The following is a 16,840-nucleotide window of genomic DNA, read 5'->3' as shown; positions in this document are numbered from 1 at the left end:
TGTGCCTTCCACGTAAAAAAGAACCTCAGTGGAAAGTTAGCTGCCTTTCCTCTGAAGAACCAACAAAATAAATCCCCTTTTATTAAAAGCCAATCCGTCTCTGGTGTGTTGCATTCCAGCAGCTAGCAAACTAGAACAGTCTGTTTTCTCTTTTTCTTGTATGCTGTATGGTAGGGTCACATTTCATTCTTTTTCTATGTGAATATCCCGTTATTGCAGAACCATTTGTTGAATTTGTTTGTATGTTTTTTGGTGGAAGTGCATGGGCTGGGAATCAAACCCTGCTCTCCCACATCTTTTACTTGGTGTGCTACCTCACTTAGTGTAATGCTCTAGAGCTCTATGTATGTTGAACATAAATCAATAGTTTGTTCCTTTTTGTTGCTGAGAAGTTTTCCATTGTATGGATATACTGTAATATGTTTATCGTTTCACTTTTTGGTAGATATTTGGGTTATCTCCACTATTTATCCCCTCCTGTGAATATTTTTGTACAGATCTTTGTGTGTATATGCTTTCATTTCTTGGGTAAATTCCTATTTACCCAAACAGAGTGGGATCACTCTGTTTTATGGTAAAAGTAGGTTTGACTTTATAAGAAACTGTTTTCAAAATGAATTATTTGAAAGTATATGAGATTTCCAATTGTTCTATATCCTCAACAGAACTTTGATTTGTTAGCCGTTTTAATTTTAGCCTAGATTCTAGTAAGTGTGTGATGGTATATATCTCCTTGTGGTTTTAATGTCCATTTCTCTAATGATTAATAACGTTGAACAAATTTTCCTGTGCTTATCTGCCATCCATATGCTTTTGTTGGTGAAGGGTTTATTTACATATTTTATTTATTTTTTTAATTGGACTGTTTAATTATTGAGTTGTAAGAGCTTTTTATATATTTGGGATACATGTCCTTTATGAAATATGTGTTTTGCAAATATTTTATCCTAGGAAACGACTTGTCTTTCAAAGAGCAAAAGTTTTTAATTTTGATGAAGTCCAGTTTATCTATTTTTTTTAAATGATTCATGATCTTTAAGTCTTATCTTGAACCAAAGTTCACATCGATTTTCTCCTGTTTTCTTTAAGAAATGTTATCATTTTAGTTCTCTTGTGTAGAACTGTACACATTTTAAGTTAATTTTTATATGTCATATTAAGTGTTGAGGTTCACTTACTCACATGTGCATATCCAGTTGTTCCAGCACCATTTTTTGAGAAGACTATCTTTTATCAATAATCAGTTCATAATCAGTAATCAAGAATCAAAGCCATAAATGTATAGGTCTATTTCTGGACTATTTGTCGCTTTGATCTAAATGTATATTCTTAATACCAGCATCAGACAGTCTTTATTATTGTAGCTTTATACTAAATCTTGAAATCACGTCATGTGAGTCTTCTAATTTATTCCTTTTTGAAGTAGTTTTTGACTATTCTTAGGTCTTCTGAGTTTCTGTTTAAATTTTAGAAACAGCCTATCAGGAGTTTCTTAAAAATAAAATAAAATAAAAAGCCTGCTATAATTTTGAGTGGCTTTGCACTGAAACGATAAATCAATTCTGGAAGAATTGACTATTTAATAATATTGGGTCTTTTTATCCATGAACACATTTATTTAGTTCTTTAATTTTTCTCCACACTGTTTTGTAGTTCAGTGTACAGGTATTACACATATTTTATTAAATCCATTACTAAATAATTCATGTTTGATGGTGTTATAAATAGTATCTTTTGTTTCATTTTTCTGTTCACATCTAAAATATAGTAATACAATTGACCTTTGTATTTTTACCTTATATTCTGTGATCTTTTAAAATTAACTTTGTTTTAGAAGCTTTTCTGTAGAATCTTTGGGATTTCTTCATAGATAATTATGTAGTCTGCAAAGAAATTAGTTTTACTTCTTCATTTCCAACTTACATGCCTTACATTATTTCTTTTTCTTTGCAATACTTAACTGGTTGAAGCCTTAAGGAGAGAGCAGACATCTTTGCCTTTTTCTGGACCTTAAATGGAAGACATTCAGTCTTTCACGATTAAATATATTGTTAGCACTAGAATTTTTTAAATGCCTTTAATTGGTTTGAGGATGTTTTCTGTTCTTATTTTGCTAAGAATTTTTATCAGAATGGATAAATCTAATGCATTTCATCATGTTCTTACTTTTATTCAGTAAAATAGTCCATGTTTTGCTATGTATTTCATTCAATATGTGATATTAGCATATATGCAGTTCATACTTTTTACTTTAAAGGATGACAGAATTTTGTAAAAGAAGTTAATGTATAATCTAATTTAAGTAGCAAAAAAAGGTTGCTCTGTACTACAAATTAAATTTTTATTTTAACAGAAATGAGACCATTCTAGTCATCTGTTTCTTCTTGAGTGAACTTTGGTAGTTCTTTCAAATAATTTGTCCATTTCATCTAAGATGCCAATTTTTTTTGGTGTAACTTGTTCATCCTTTTAAATATCCATAGGATCTGTCATGATGTCTTGTTACTTAGTTGTATTTTGGTAATGTTACGTAGTCATTATTTTGGTAATTTGTGTCTTTTTTTTTTCTTGAATAGTCTGGCTAAGGGTTTATCAAGTTTATTTATCTTTTAAAAGAACCAGCGTTTGGTTCCACTGATTTTCCTCTGTTTTAATAACTTGAGGTTATACATTTATTTTTCCATCTGTTTGCTTTGGGTTTGGTTTGCTCTTATTTTTTCGGATACAAGCTTTATATCATAGATCTAAAGAGATCTTTCTTTTCTAATGTAAATATTTAATGCTGTAATTTTCTTCTAAGTACTGATTTAGTTGAATGTCACAAATATTGGTGTGTTGTATTTTCATTTTTATTCTGTTGAAAACAAAAGGGGAATTAGAAAATATCTTAATCTTTCACCCCTTGGGTAATTTAGAAGTGTCTTGTTATATTTTTAAATATTTGAGGATTTTTGAGAGCTTCCTGTTATTAATTTCTAGTTTAATTCATTGTCATCAGAGAATATACTTTGTATAATTTCAGTTCTTTAAAGTGGGTTAAGATTAAAATTCTGGCCCATAATATAGGCTATTTTAGGGAATGTTCCATGTGTACTTGAAAAGAATGTGGGTGCTGTATTGTTGTGTGAGGATTTCTGTAAATATAAATTACTTTAAATTGATTGGGAGTGTTATTCATATCTTCAAGATCCTTACTAATTTTTCTGTTGTTGTTGTTGTTTACTTAGTCTAACAAATACTAAGAGAGGAGTGTTGAAGTCTCCAACTATATGGACTCGGAATCCAGTTCACCTGGTTCCTGATCTCAACTCTGATGAGCTCCAGAAAGTTAGAATGTAGATTATCAGCTTTTTCTCATTGTTAAGCTGGGAGTGGTATTCTCTTGTGGCTTTCTCTATCCTTAGGGGAGTGAAACTGAGAGTCATTTTTCTCTCTTAGACAAGAGTGGCTTGCCTCAATTTCCTTACCTTAAAATAGGGAGAACATTAGAGGGTTACTTCACAGGGTTGTTGGGAAGATTAAATAAGATTATTTGTGTGTGTGTGTGTATATATATATATATATATATATATATATATATATATATATATATATATATATCACTTAGAAAATTGCCACACATATAAGCTCTATAAAATTTCAGCTTTGATTTTTCCTACAATACATTTCTTTGTATATATATATATATATATATACACACACACACAGATTTCTGTAGTGAGTAGCTTAATTTAAGACCACCATCATAGAGTCTCATTAAAAAGACCTTTCCTTTTAATCAAATTTTATTTTCTTGACTTGCCTTTCAAACCTCTGAATGTAGGATGTGAACTAACGTAACAAATTTAGAAATAAATTAAATCAAACTGACTCAAATTCACAAGAATTTTTAGAATATATGAATCCATAGTAGACCTCTCTCGATTTCTTAAGTTCTACAATTTTGTTCTTTAAATAGTTAATCAGTGATGATTCCTTCAACTTTATCCTTTATTTTAGCATTATGGCCTCAATTTAAAATAAATTCACCTTATAGAAATATCTGTATAATTATTTTCCAAGCTACTTTAAAATGTCAGAAATACAGATTTTATTTATTGAGTCTGCTTCCTTTTTTTTCCTGTTGTTTATACATAAAGGCAACATCCGATGCTGACCTGAAAGAACATATGGTTGGAATTATATTCAGCAGGAGTAAATTGACTAATTTACAAAAGCAGGTTGGTTAATTACCATTTCATTGTCTTCATCAGTTTTTTTTCAGGGTATGAATTGTATTCTAAAATATATGGAGGCCATTTTATATTGGCTGCTTTAGGAGTCCTGCAGAATGTGTATTCTTTTATCTAGAGTATTTTGACACACCTTGAACCAGTTTAAAGATTTTGTTATCAATATTAACTTTCTTTCTTTGTTGCTCTTCATTATTTCTTATTTTTGGGTAGATTGTTTTATTTTGTTGTCAACTACCCAACTATATGATTTCATTTGCATTTCCTGTGTTCTTTCCACTGTTTTGTTTTTTAATTTGTTTTCATTTTTTTTTGCTGAGTAATGATAGTTTTAACTAAACCAGTGTTAATAATTTTAAATTAAAAAGGGTAAGAGAGTAGCTGTAAGTTGTTCTTATAACAAAGTGCTTAGGTAACATAAGTGAAGTCCCCCAAAGGCCAAATAAAGAACTTATTTTAAATAAGTTTATTGTTTCAACTTTCAATACCATTCACATCTTTTTAACATGAATCTCTTTGTGCTTTATCTTTTTAACAGCATTTCATTGAATCTTAGATCCTGTCAATTCAAAAATGTGCTGTTATTTACTATTATCACTAAAATAGAAAAATTCCTGCCAATTAAATTATGAATACTATCATTATAAAAGAATAGGAATGTTAAAATATCAAAAAATGTGCCTTAGAAGTGATAAAATATGTTAATTGATTTTGTTTGATATGCTAAACCACAGAGTGATAGTGATAAATTGTATATACTCAATTTCCAAATTATGCTTTATTTAAATAGTCAGATTTTTATCAGGATTCCCCTAGATTTCCTTATTTGAGAGAATGATATGGTAGAGAATTAATTGAAAAGAAGAATATTCAATTGAGCATCAACTTATGTTCTTGTATTTTTACTAGAAGTAGTAGATCAGTCTTAACAAATACAAATTTACACTTCCTTTCTGTCATCTTTAAATAGGTGTGTGCCCACATCGTCCAGGCTATTCGCATGGAAGCCACCAGAGTCCGTGAAGAATGGGAACATGCTATCTCAAGCAAAGAAAATGCCAATTCTCAACCAAATGATGAAGATGCCTCCTCTGATGCTTACTGCTTTGAGCTGCTCTCTATGGTTTTAGCATTGAGTGGCTCTAACGTGGGCCGGCAGTACCTGGCTCAGCAACTAACTCTGCTTCAGGACCTCTTTTCACTTCTTCACACAGCCTCTCCGAGAGTCCAGAGACAGGTGACTGCTCATACCACTTACCTTGTAACTTATTTTTTTTTACCTGGTATGATAGTTTCAACATTGTTAAAATTCACATTAGCAAAGAGAATTACTTAGAGCCAAAAGTATAGATTTTTATTATGTTTTGTTTCATTAGTTTTTGGCCTGTATTTTTTAACTCCATGCTTTTTATTTTTAATTGTTGCATTGAAAGTGTAGGAGAGCAAAATATGTTCCATTTCATTAACATGGTATTGTGATAGAATATCCTAGCTACTATTTGTCTTGTTACCATTAAGTATATAATGTAATCTTCCTTTAGTTCTAACCAAATAAAGGCATATTTTTTTTCTTGCTGCCTTGGAATGGTAATTATCACTCCAGAAATTAAAAATAGGGTTTAAGTCATATTTCTGTACTTTTCAAACTTTTTAAAGTCATAGAATGTCAGCTAGATTCATTAAAAAATGAAAACTTTAAAACATCAATCTTAGAACTTTTTCCTTCTTTTTTTTTTATCAGGTGACCTCTTTACTAAGACGAGTTTTGCCTGAAGTGACACCTAGTCGTCTGGCCAGCATCATAGGAGTGAAATCCCTACCCCCAGCAGATATCAGTGATATCATACATTCAACAGAGAAAGGAGATTGGAATAAGCTAGGTATCTTGGACATGTTTCTAGGATGCATTGCCAAAGCACTCACTGTACAGCTAAAAGCCAAAGGAACAACCATCACAGGAACAGCTGGTGCCACTGTGGGCAAAGGAGTTACAACAGTTACCCTTCCAATGATTTTCAATTCCAGGTAGGTCTTTCCCTCTGCTTTCTACTAAAATAGAGCCAGTAAACCCCCATTGGGTGAATTATAACATGATTTCAAAGTCTGCCTTGTTTGCTTACTCACTGTTCTAGTTTGCTAGCTGCCTGAATACAATATACCAGAAAAGAATGGCTTTTAAAAAGGTGTATTAGTTAGGGTTCTCTAGAGAAACAGAATCAACAGGGAATACTCGCAAATATAAAATTTATAAAAGTGTCTCACGTGACCATGGGAACACAGAGTCCAAAATCCGCAGGGCAGGCTGTGAAGCTGACAATTCTGATGGAGGGTCTGGATGAACTCCACAGGAGAGGCTCGCCAGCTGAAGCAGGAATAGAGCCTGTCTCTTCTGAATCCTCCTTAAAAAGCTTCCAGTGATTAGATGGAGCATCACTCATTGCAGAAAACACTCCCCTTGACTGATTACAAATGGAATCAGCTGTGGATACAGCTGACATGATCATGATTTAATTCTATGAAATGTCCTTATTGCAGCAGACAGGCCAGCACTTGCCCAACCAGACAAACAGGTACCACCACTTGGCCAAGTTGACACATGAACCTGACCATGACACTCACCAAATAAGATCCATAAATAACTGACCCATACATAAAAGGGAATGTTACATATAATGTGTCATTTCCAATCAGTGAAGAAAGGAAAGTCTGAGTGTATGTTGTTGAGCTATTTGAATATCCATGTTAAAAAAGTTATGGACTCTTACCTCACATACTAACCTCCGATCAATTAAATATAAATATACACGGATATGTAATATAAATTATAAGCTTCAGATCAATTAACTCTTCATATATATATATATATATATATATATATATATATATATATATATATATATATATACACACACACACACATAGTTTTTAAAATTCTACTAGAAAAAAATTATGGAGGGAGAAGGTAGTGATTCGGGAGAGCGGCTGACCTGGGAGAGCTTCACTGTACCACGTGGGTCAGCCCTGGTTGCAGAGGCCAAAGAACTAAGAGGCAGAAAGCTGGAGCCTGGCACAGAGGTGTGGAGCCACAGAGCACACAGAGCATGCAGGAGTGCACGGACAGAAGCCCAGGACCAGGAGTAAGCCAGACAGTGTTCCTTGGATGCGCTACACTCACTAGCACAGCACCATGACCAATGACTTACTTCACATTCCACATACTCGAACCCCGTCACCCTCTCCCATTCCCTGCTCTACAGGTGCCCCCACCCCACCAGCCCCCAATGCACATAACTGCCCCCCACCCCCACCCCAAGTGCAGCCCACCCCACCTCTCCTGCACCCCTCCCAGGCACTATTTCCCCCTCCCTGTTCCCTGCAGACTGTTGCCAGTGCATAAAGTCTGCAGGCACTAACCTCCATACTTAGGGTACCGCTGCCCCCCTGCCAGTAGTGTTGCACACACTCACTCCACCGCACATGTGCTGACCCCCAATCACATCATTCAGCTCTAGGAAGCAAACTTTACAGCAGTCCTAGAACTGCACATGTGCTCAGCCCTCAGCCACGCTTCTCACATCTGAGAAAGTGCTGACCTGTGCAGTCGGGTCACTTCTGCAAGATGTCACATGTGCAAGAGAAACGAATATGTAGATCTGACAAATAAAATAAAAAAAAATAAACTGGTGGAATCAAGAAATGCATTTTCAGGTATAACTTTGAATGTTAATGGACTAAACTTACCAATTAAAAGATACAGATTGGCAGAATGAATTGTGAGACATAATCCAGCTATATGCAGCTTAGAAGAGACTCATCTTAGACACAAGAATACAAATAGATTGAAAGTGAAAGGATGGAAAAAAATTTTCCACACAAGTTGTAACCAAAAGAAAGCAGAAGTAGCTTTGCTAATATTGAACAAAATAAACTTTAAAAGTAAAGGCATCATAAGAGACAAAGAAGGAAGAAAACTATATACTAGTTAAAGGATCGATTCACCAAGAAGATAATAGCAATCATAAATGTTTATGCTCCCAATCAAGAGCTCCAAAGTACATGAGACAGACATTGGCAAAATTAAGGGGAGCGATAGTTCAACAATAATAGTAGGAGACTTCAATGCACCACTCTCCTCTATAGATAGAACAACCGGACAGCAGATCAACAAGGAAATAGAGAAGTTAAATAACTTGATGAATGCATTAGACCTAACAAGCATATACAGGTGATTGCACCCCAAAGCAGAAGGTTATACATTCTTCTGTAGTGCTCATGGAACATTCTCCAGGATAGATCATATCCTGGGGCACAAAACAGGTCTTTATAATTTTAAAAACATTGAAATTATTCAAAGCACTTTCTCTGATCACAATGGTATGAAGTTGGATCTCAATAACCACCAAAGAATGAGAACATTCACAAATATATGGAGATTAAATAACACACTCTTAAACAACCAGTGGGTCAAAGAATAAATTGCTAGAAAATTCAGTAGCTATCTGAAGATTAATGAAAAAGAGAATACAACTTATCAGAATTTATGAGATGCGAGAAAGGCTGTGCCGAGAGGGAAATTTATTGACCTAAATGCCTATACTAAAACGCAAGAAAGAGGAATATCAAGGATTTAACAGCACACCTGGAAGAACATGAGAAAGAACTGCAAATTAACCCCAAAGCAAATACGAGAAGAGAAACAACAAAGATTAAAGCAGAAATAAAACAATGGGAGAACAAAAGAACAATAGAAAGAATCACTACAACCAAAAGTTGATTCTTTGAGAAAATCAATAAAATTGATGAGCCACTAGCAAGACTAACAAAAAAAGAAAAAAGGGTACAAATACACAAAGTCAGAAATGAGAAAGGGTGCGTTACCACAGATCCTAAAGAAATAAAAGAAATCATTAGAGGACACTATGAACAACTATACACCAACAAAATAGACAACTTAGATGAAATGGACAAATTCCTGGAGACATGCAAACAAACTACACTGACTCAGCAAGAAATAGGAGATCTCAACAAACCAATCACAAGTAAAGAGATTCAGTCAGGCATCAGAAATCTTCCTACAAATAAAACCCAGGGCCAGATGGCTTCACGGGAATTTTATCAAACATTCCAGAAAGAACTAACACCAATCCTGCTCAAAACTTTTCTAAAAAATTGAGGAAAAGGAAACTCTACCTAACTCTTTTTATGAAGCTAGTATTTTAATACCAAAACCAGGTAAAGGTGCTATAAGAAAGGAAAACTACAGGCCAATCTCCCTAATGAACACAGATACAGAAATTCACAATAAAATATTAACAAGTTGAATCCAACAGCACATTGAAAGAATTATATATCATGACCAAATGGGCTTTATACCAGAAATGCAAGGATAATTCAATGAAAGAAAATCGATTAGTGTAATACAACACATTAACAAATTGAAAAGGAAAAATCACATGATCATCTCGATCGATGCTGAAAAAGCATTTGACAAAATTTAGCATCATTTTCTGATAAAAACACTCCAAAAAATAGGAATCAATGGTAAGTACCTCAATATGATGGGGAAGGGATTATGTGAAAAACTGATAGCCAGCATCATACTCAATGGAGAGAAATTCAAAGCTTTCCCCCTAAAATCAGGTACAAGACAAGGATGCCCATGGTCACCACTATTATTCAACATTGTGCTAGAAGTTCTAGCTAGAACAATCAGGCAGGAAAAGAAATAAAAGACATCAAAATGGAAAAGAAGAAATAAAACTCTCATTATTTGGAGATATGATACTATACTTGGAAGATCCTGAAATATCTATAGCAAAGTTACTTGAGCTGATAAACAAATTCAGTAAAGTGCCAGGATATAAAATTAATGTGCAAAAATCTATAACATTTCTATACACAAGCAATGAGCTAGCTGAGGAGTCAGTTAAGGAAAAAATTCCATTCAAAGTAGCAGCTAAAAGCATCAAATAATTAGGAATAACTTAACTAGGTATGTAAAGGACTTGTGCACAGAAAACTACATAACATTGCTAAAAGAAATCAAAGGAGCTCTAAATAGGTGGAAAGACATTCCCTGCTCATAGATAGGGAGGCTAAATATAGTTAAGATGTCAGTTCTCCCCAAATTGATCTACAGATGCCACACAGGACCAATCAAAATTCCAACAACCTACTTTGAAGATTCGGAAAGGCTAACTACCAAATTCATCTGGAAGGGGACGAGACCCCAAATAGCTAAAAGCATCCTAAAACAGAAGAACAAAGTGGGAGAATTAACACTTCCTGACTTTAAAACCTGTTATAAAGCCACAGTAGTTAAAACAGCATGGTACTGCCACAAAGATAAAAGCTTTAACAATGAAATTGAATCAAGAGTGCAGAAATAGGGACTTCCTGGAAGATGGCGGCTTAGTAAGACGCGCGGATCTTAGTTTCTTCTCCAGGACACCTACTAGGGGAGTAGAAACGATACAGAAAGCGCCCAAAGCCACAACAGAGATAAAAAAGACAGCGTACCCCATCCTGGAACGGCTGGCTGGCTGAGAGAAGCAGCTCGGGTGAGATCGCCGAGGCGCGCGGGCCTTACCGGGCGGGGTGGCAAGCGGCCGGAGTTACTCCCTTCCCCCTTCCCGGGCCGGCTGGGAGAATTGGAGAGGCGGTCCCCTGAAACAAAGACGGCTGGCGCCCACACCACGCGCAGCCCCCGGACCAACTGAGAGAATTGGATCGGAAACCCCCAGGCCGCGGAGAACGGTGACGGGTGGGGGAGGCCCCTTCCAAACCCGTGACTCCCGGGGAACGTGCACTCTCTCGGGCGGGCTGCTGCCGCTGGCGCCCTCCCACCACGCTTGTTGCCCAGGGCCGACTAGGAAATTCGGACGGGCTCTTTCCCTGGCTGCGGCGACCAGCAACCCTCCCTGCGTTCGGACACCCTCCCTGCGTTCGGACCCCGGGCCGGCTCAAGCCGCTTCGGCTAGCGAACCCCCAGGACGGCGAGAGTTTTCCAAAGTTTAAGGTCCCACAGCACCTTTTACTGGTGGGACCCGCAGACAAACGTGTGCCACGAGCGCCACCTACTGGGCAGGATAAGAAAAACAGAACCCAGAGATTTCACAGAAAAATATTACAACCTTGCTGGGTCCAACACCAAGAGAAATCTGAATAAATGCCCAGACGCCAGCAGCAGAAGATAACTGTCCACGCTCAAAAGATTGAGAATATGGCTCAGTCAAAGGAACAAACCAATAGCTCAAATGAGACACAAGAGCTGAGACAACTAATGCTGAATATACGAACAGAAATGGAAAACCTCTTCAAAAATGAAATCGATAAATTGAGGGAGGACATGAAGAGGACATGGGCTGAACATAAAGAAGAAATAGAAAAACTGAAAAAACAAATCGCAGAACTTATGGAAGTGAAGGATAAAATAGCAAACATAGAAAAAATAATGGATAGCTACAATGATAGATTTAAAGAGACAGAAGATAGAATTAGTGATTTGGAGGATGGAACATCTGAATTCCAAAAAGAAACAGAAACTATAGGGAAAAGAATGGAAAAATTTGAACAGGGTATCAGGGAACTCAAGGACAATATGAACCGCACAAATATACGTGTTGTGGGTGTCCCAGAAGGAGAAGAGAAGGGAAAAGGAGGAGAAAAACTAATGGAAGAAATTATCACTGAAAATTTCCCAACTCTTATGAAAGACCTAAAATTACAGATCCAAGAAGTGCAGCGCACCCCAAAGAGATTAGACCCAAATAGGCGTTCTCCAAGACACTTACTAGTTAGAATGTCAGAGGTCAAAGAGAAAGAGAAGATCTTGAAAGCAGCAAGAGAAAAACAATCCATTACATACAAGGGAAACCCAGTAAGACTTTGTGTAGATTTCTCAGCAGAAACCATGGAAGCTAGAAGACAGTGGGATGATATATTTAAAATACTAAAAGAGAAAAACTGCCAACCAAGACTCCTATATCCAGCAAAATTATCCTTCAAAAATGAGGGAGAAATTAAAACATTCTCAGACAAAAAGTCACTGAAAGAATTTGTGACCAAGAGACCAGCTCTGCAAGAAATACTAAAGGGAGCACTAGAGTCAGATACAAAAAGACAGAAGAGAGAGATATGGAAAAGAGTGTAGAAAGAAGGAAAATCAGATATGATATATATAATACAAAAGGCAAAATGTTAGAGGAAAATATTATCCAAACAGTAATAACACTAAATGTCAATGGACTGAATTCCCCAATCAAAAGACATAGATTGGCAGAATGGATTAAAAAACAGGATCCTTCAATATGCTGTCTACAGGAAACACATCTTAGACCCAAAGATAAACATAGGTTGAAAGTGAAAGGTTGGGAAAAGATATTTCATGCAAATAACAACCAGAAAAGAGCAGGAGTGGCTATACTAATATCCAACAAATTAGACTTCAAATGTAAAACAGTTAAAAGAGACAAAGAAGGACACTATATACTAATAAAAGGAACAATTAAACAAGAAGACATAACAATCATAAATATTTACGCACCGAATCAGAATGCCCCAAAATACGTGAGGAAGAGTGCAGAAATAGACGACCAAATCTATGGTCAACTGATTTTTGCCAAGACCCCCAAATCTTCTGAATTGGGACAAAGTAGTCTTTTCAATAATTGGACATGGAAGAATTGAATCTCAATAGCCAAAAAATAAAAGAGGACCCCCTCTTATACCCTACAGAAAAATTAACTCAAAGTGGATCAAACACCTCAATATAAAAATTGGCACCATAAACCTTCTAGAAGAAAAATGTAGGGAAACATCTTCAAGACCTAGTAATAGGAAGTAGGTTCCTAAACTTTATACCCAAAGTACAAGCAACAAAAGAAAAAATAGATAAATGGAAACTCCTGAAAATCAAATGTTTCTGCACTTCAGAAGATTTTGTTAAAAAGTGAAGAGGCAGCCAACTCAATGGGAGAAAATATTTGGAAATCACCCATTGGACAAAGGTTTGATTTCCTATATATACAAAGAAATCATACAACTCAATAACAAAAGAACAAACAACCTAATTATAAAATGGGCTAAAGATATGAATAGGCATTTTTCTGAAGAGCAAATACAGATGACTCAAAAACACATGAAGAGATGCTCATTTTCGTTGGGAAATGCAGATCAAGACTACAATGAGGTACCATGCACACCTGTAAGAATGGCTACTATTAAACAAACAGGAAACCATAAATGTTGGAGAGTATGTGGAGAACCTGGACACTTGTCCATTGCTGATGGGAATGTACAGTGGCACAGCCACTATGGAATACTGTTTGGTGGTTCTTTAGGAAACTAAACACTGAGTTGCCCTATGACCCAGCAATAGCACTACTTGGTATATAGTAGACCAGAAGACCTGAAAGCAACGACACAAACAGACATTTGCACACTGATGTTCGTTGCAGCATTATTTCACATTCTCCGTAAAATGGAAACAAACCAAATGCCCATCAACAGACGACTGACTCAACAAAATGTGGTATATATATATGATGGAATATTATGCAGCGGTAAGACAAAATGACTTCCTGAAGCACATGATGAGATGGATGAGTGAAATTAGCCAAATACAAAAGGATGCATACTATATGATTCCACTTTTATGGCCAGCATAAAGGTATCATCAGAGGCTTATAATACAGAAGTTAGGGTACTTAAAGATACCCTAACTTACCTAAATACCCTAGGGTACTTAAAGATACCTTCTTTTTACATAGAAGCTAGAGATGGGTGAACCATTAGCTAATGAGGTTGAATTCCAGTATAAGGCCTCAAACCTAGCCCAACTTTTCCAGTACATCAGATAGTTCCATCACCATACCCCATATTAACGACAGACCCTTCCATTATGAAAAATGTAAAATTGCTATAGCCCAAACACCCCTAAAGAGAGGGATCAAAGATGATGGTGGAGTTATACCGAGAAGATAGGATTTGACAAATGAATGTGAATGCTGAATCATTAAATTGATATCTCTTTTAGTCTCTAGTATTTTAGAGCAGCTAGAATGAAAAACCTAAAATTGTGGAATTGTAACCCCTGTCAAATTCTGAAATATGTTCTACAACTAATTGTGGTGCTGTGACATTTATAGCTTTTTTGCATATATATTATTTTTCACAAAAAAAGAAGGAAAAAGAGTCAATTGTGATGATAAAAAAATATGTAAGCCCTCTAGCCTCCTATATTCTGGAGCAGCTAGAAGGAAAAATCTGAGAGGATTGTATGGTAACCTGTGGCAAGCTCTGAGATCTGTCTTGTAACTACTTGTTGAAGAGTGCTTTAAAAACTATTGCTTTTTTATATGTTATACCATACAATAAAAAAAGTTGCAAATGAAAAAAAAATATTATAGAGGGAATATTTTTGTAATCGTCAATTTTGAAAGACCTTAAAACACAAAGTCCAAAAGTCATGGAGGAGGGTGGTGCAATGGTGGCTCAGTGGCAGAATTCTCTCCTGCCATGCTGGAGACCCGGGTTCAATTCCCAGTGCCTGCCCATGAAAATTAGTAAACAAATAAAATAGGATAAAAATAAAAAGTCATAGAGGTGGGGGAATGGTGAGATAGGGGGAAAATTCAACTTCCTTAGGTGGGTAATTCTTGATATTCTCACAAGCAGTGGGGACCACCAAAGCAATAGACTGAGCCCCCAATCTTGGGGTTTGTTCATATGAAACTTAACCCCACAAAGGATAGGTCAAGCCTACTTAAAATTAGGCCTAAGAATCACCCCCAGAGAACCTCCTTTGTTGCTCAGATGTGGCCTCTCTCTCCAGCCAACACAACAAGCAAACTCACCACCCTCCCCCTCTCTACATGGGACTTGACTCCCAGGGGTGTGGACCTTCTTGGAAACATGGGACAGAAATCCTAGAATATGCTGGGACTCAGCATCAAGGGATTGAGAAAACCTTCTCAACCAAAAGGCGGAAGAGAGAAATGAGACAAAATTAAGTGTCAGTGGCTGAGAAATTCCAAACAGAGTCGAGAGGTTTTCCTGGAGGTTATTCTTACGCATTAAATAACTATCACCTTATTACTCAAGATGTAATGGAGAGGCTGGAGGGAACTGCCTGAAAATGTAGAGCTGTGTTCCAGTAGCCATGTTTCTTGAAGATGATTGTATAATGATATAGCTTTCACAGTGTGACTGTGTGATTCTGAAAAACTTGTGTCTGATGTTCCTTTTATCTACCTTATCAATAGACGAGTAAAACATATGGAATAAAAATAAATAATGGGGGAGCAAATGTTAAAATAAATTGAGTAGATTAAAATGCTAGTGATCAATGAAAGGGAGGGGTATGGGGTATTGTATGTGTGAATTTTTTTCTGTTGTCTTTATATTTCTTTTTCTGAATTGATGCAAATGTTCTAAGAAATGATCATGATGATGAATATGCAACTATTGTGAATTACTGATTATATATGTAGAACAGAATGATCATATGTTAAGAATGTGTTTGTTGTTATATTTTTAAAAAGTTTAAAAATTAATTCAAAAGTCATGGAGGAAAAGATTCACGGATATGTCTACATGAAAATGAATTGATAGATGATACTATTAAAATATTTTAAAATGCAAGCAACTAACTTAGAAAATTATTTGAGACCTATACAGTTGAAAATAATTTAATAGCCATAATATTAGAAGAATGAATATAAATCAATGAGCAAAAGACAAAAAACTGTTAGGAAAATAAGTGGCAAGCACTGTCACTTCACAGAAGAATTAACGTGGGTCAATAAACAGATGAAAAGACACCTCACTAGAAATCAGAGAAAGGTAGATTAAAACAGCAGTAGAATATCTTTGATGCTTGGCAGCTTTATGAGGAAATAGGAATTCTTGTCTGATAAAAATTGCTACAACCTTTTTTGGATGTCAGTTTGATAATATCTTATTATATTTAAAATATGCATATCCTTTGATCTACCAGTTCTGCTTCTAGAAATGTTTCAAAATGCTTACACATTTGCAAAAAAAGATATTTATGTAGGAATGTTCTAGAATTGTGTGTAACAGCAGAAAATTAGAGGCATCCTAATGTTCATCATGAGATGAATGGTTAAACAAGTTATGATCAGTCACGCTGTGGAATACATGCCAAACATTCATGTAAACTGTTTTGATTTTTCCACAAACATCATTTATTACTTTAAAAAGAAGATGATGTTACTACATTTCCTGAAAACAGAAACATTCAGGATATACTAAGTTTACCAAAAAAAGAATTGAAGTGGCAGAACATCAACGTATAAGAAGAAAGAAAATAACAACTGCATGTTAGTAAATAAATTACTAGGAAAAGATCTGAAACAGTGCAATCCGAAGAGCCAAACCATGATAAAATAAGAAGATAGCACCAGCATATAAATCACATTCCTTCATCTAGATAGTCCTGCTAGAAAGCAAAATATGAGCTGAACTAAACAATAGTATTCTCAATTATATAATGTACTGATTACATTCTGGCCCTAGCTCCTAAACTCTGTGTGTGGACTATAGCAAATAGTTTGTGGATAGGCAACTGGTCCATGTACTACACT

General features: G+C 35.6%; 1 protein-coding gene across 15 annotated transcripts in view; it reads left to right on the top strand.

Annotated features, from left to right (window-relative positions):
- Nucleotides 1-16,840, top strand: part of MYCBP2 (MYC binding protein 2) — a 371,029-nt gene that overhangs the window by 321,963 nt on the left and 32,226 nt on the right. For all 15 annotated transcript variants that reach the window (XM_077158462.1, XM_077158472.1, XM_077158469.1 and 12 more), the window contains 3 exons: nucleotides 4,140-4,220; nucleotides 5,203-5,469; nucleotides 5,974-6,257. In XM_077158462.1, the coding sequence (XP_077014577.1) occupies nucleotides 4,140-4,220; nucleotides 5,203-5,469; nucleotides 5,974-6,257 (632 nt within the window). The remainder of the gene's footprint in view (nucleotides 1-4,139; nucleotides 4,221-5,202; nucleotides 5,470-5,973; nucleotides 6,258-16,840) is intronic.

Source organism: Tamandua tetradactyla, chromosome 4 (assembly GCF_023851605.1).
Source record: "Tamandua tetradactyla isolate mTamTet1 chromosome 4, mTamTet1.pri, whole genome shotgun sequence".
Lineage (NCBI taxonomy): Eukaryota > Metazoa > Chordata > Mammalia > Pilosa > Myrmecophagidae > Tamandua > Tamandua tetradactyla.
The sequence above is the reverse complement of the archived record's forward strand: the minus strand, read 5'-3'. Positions and strand labels throughout refer to the sequence as shown.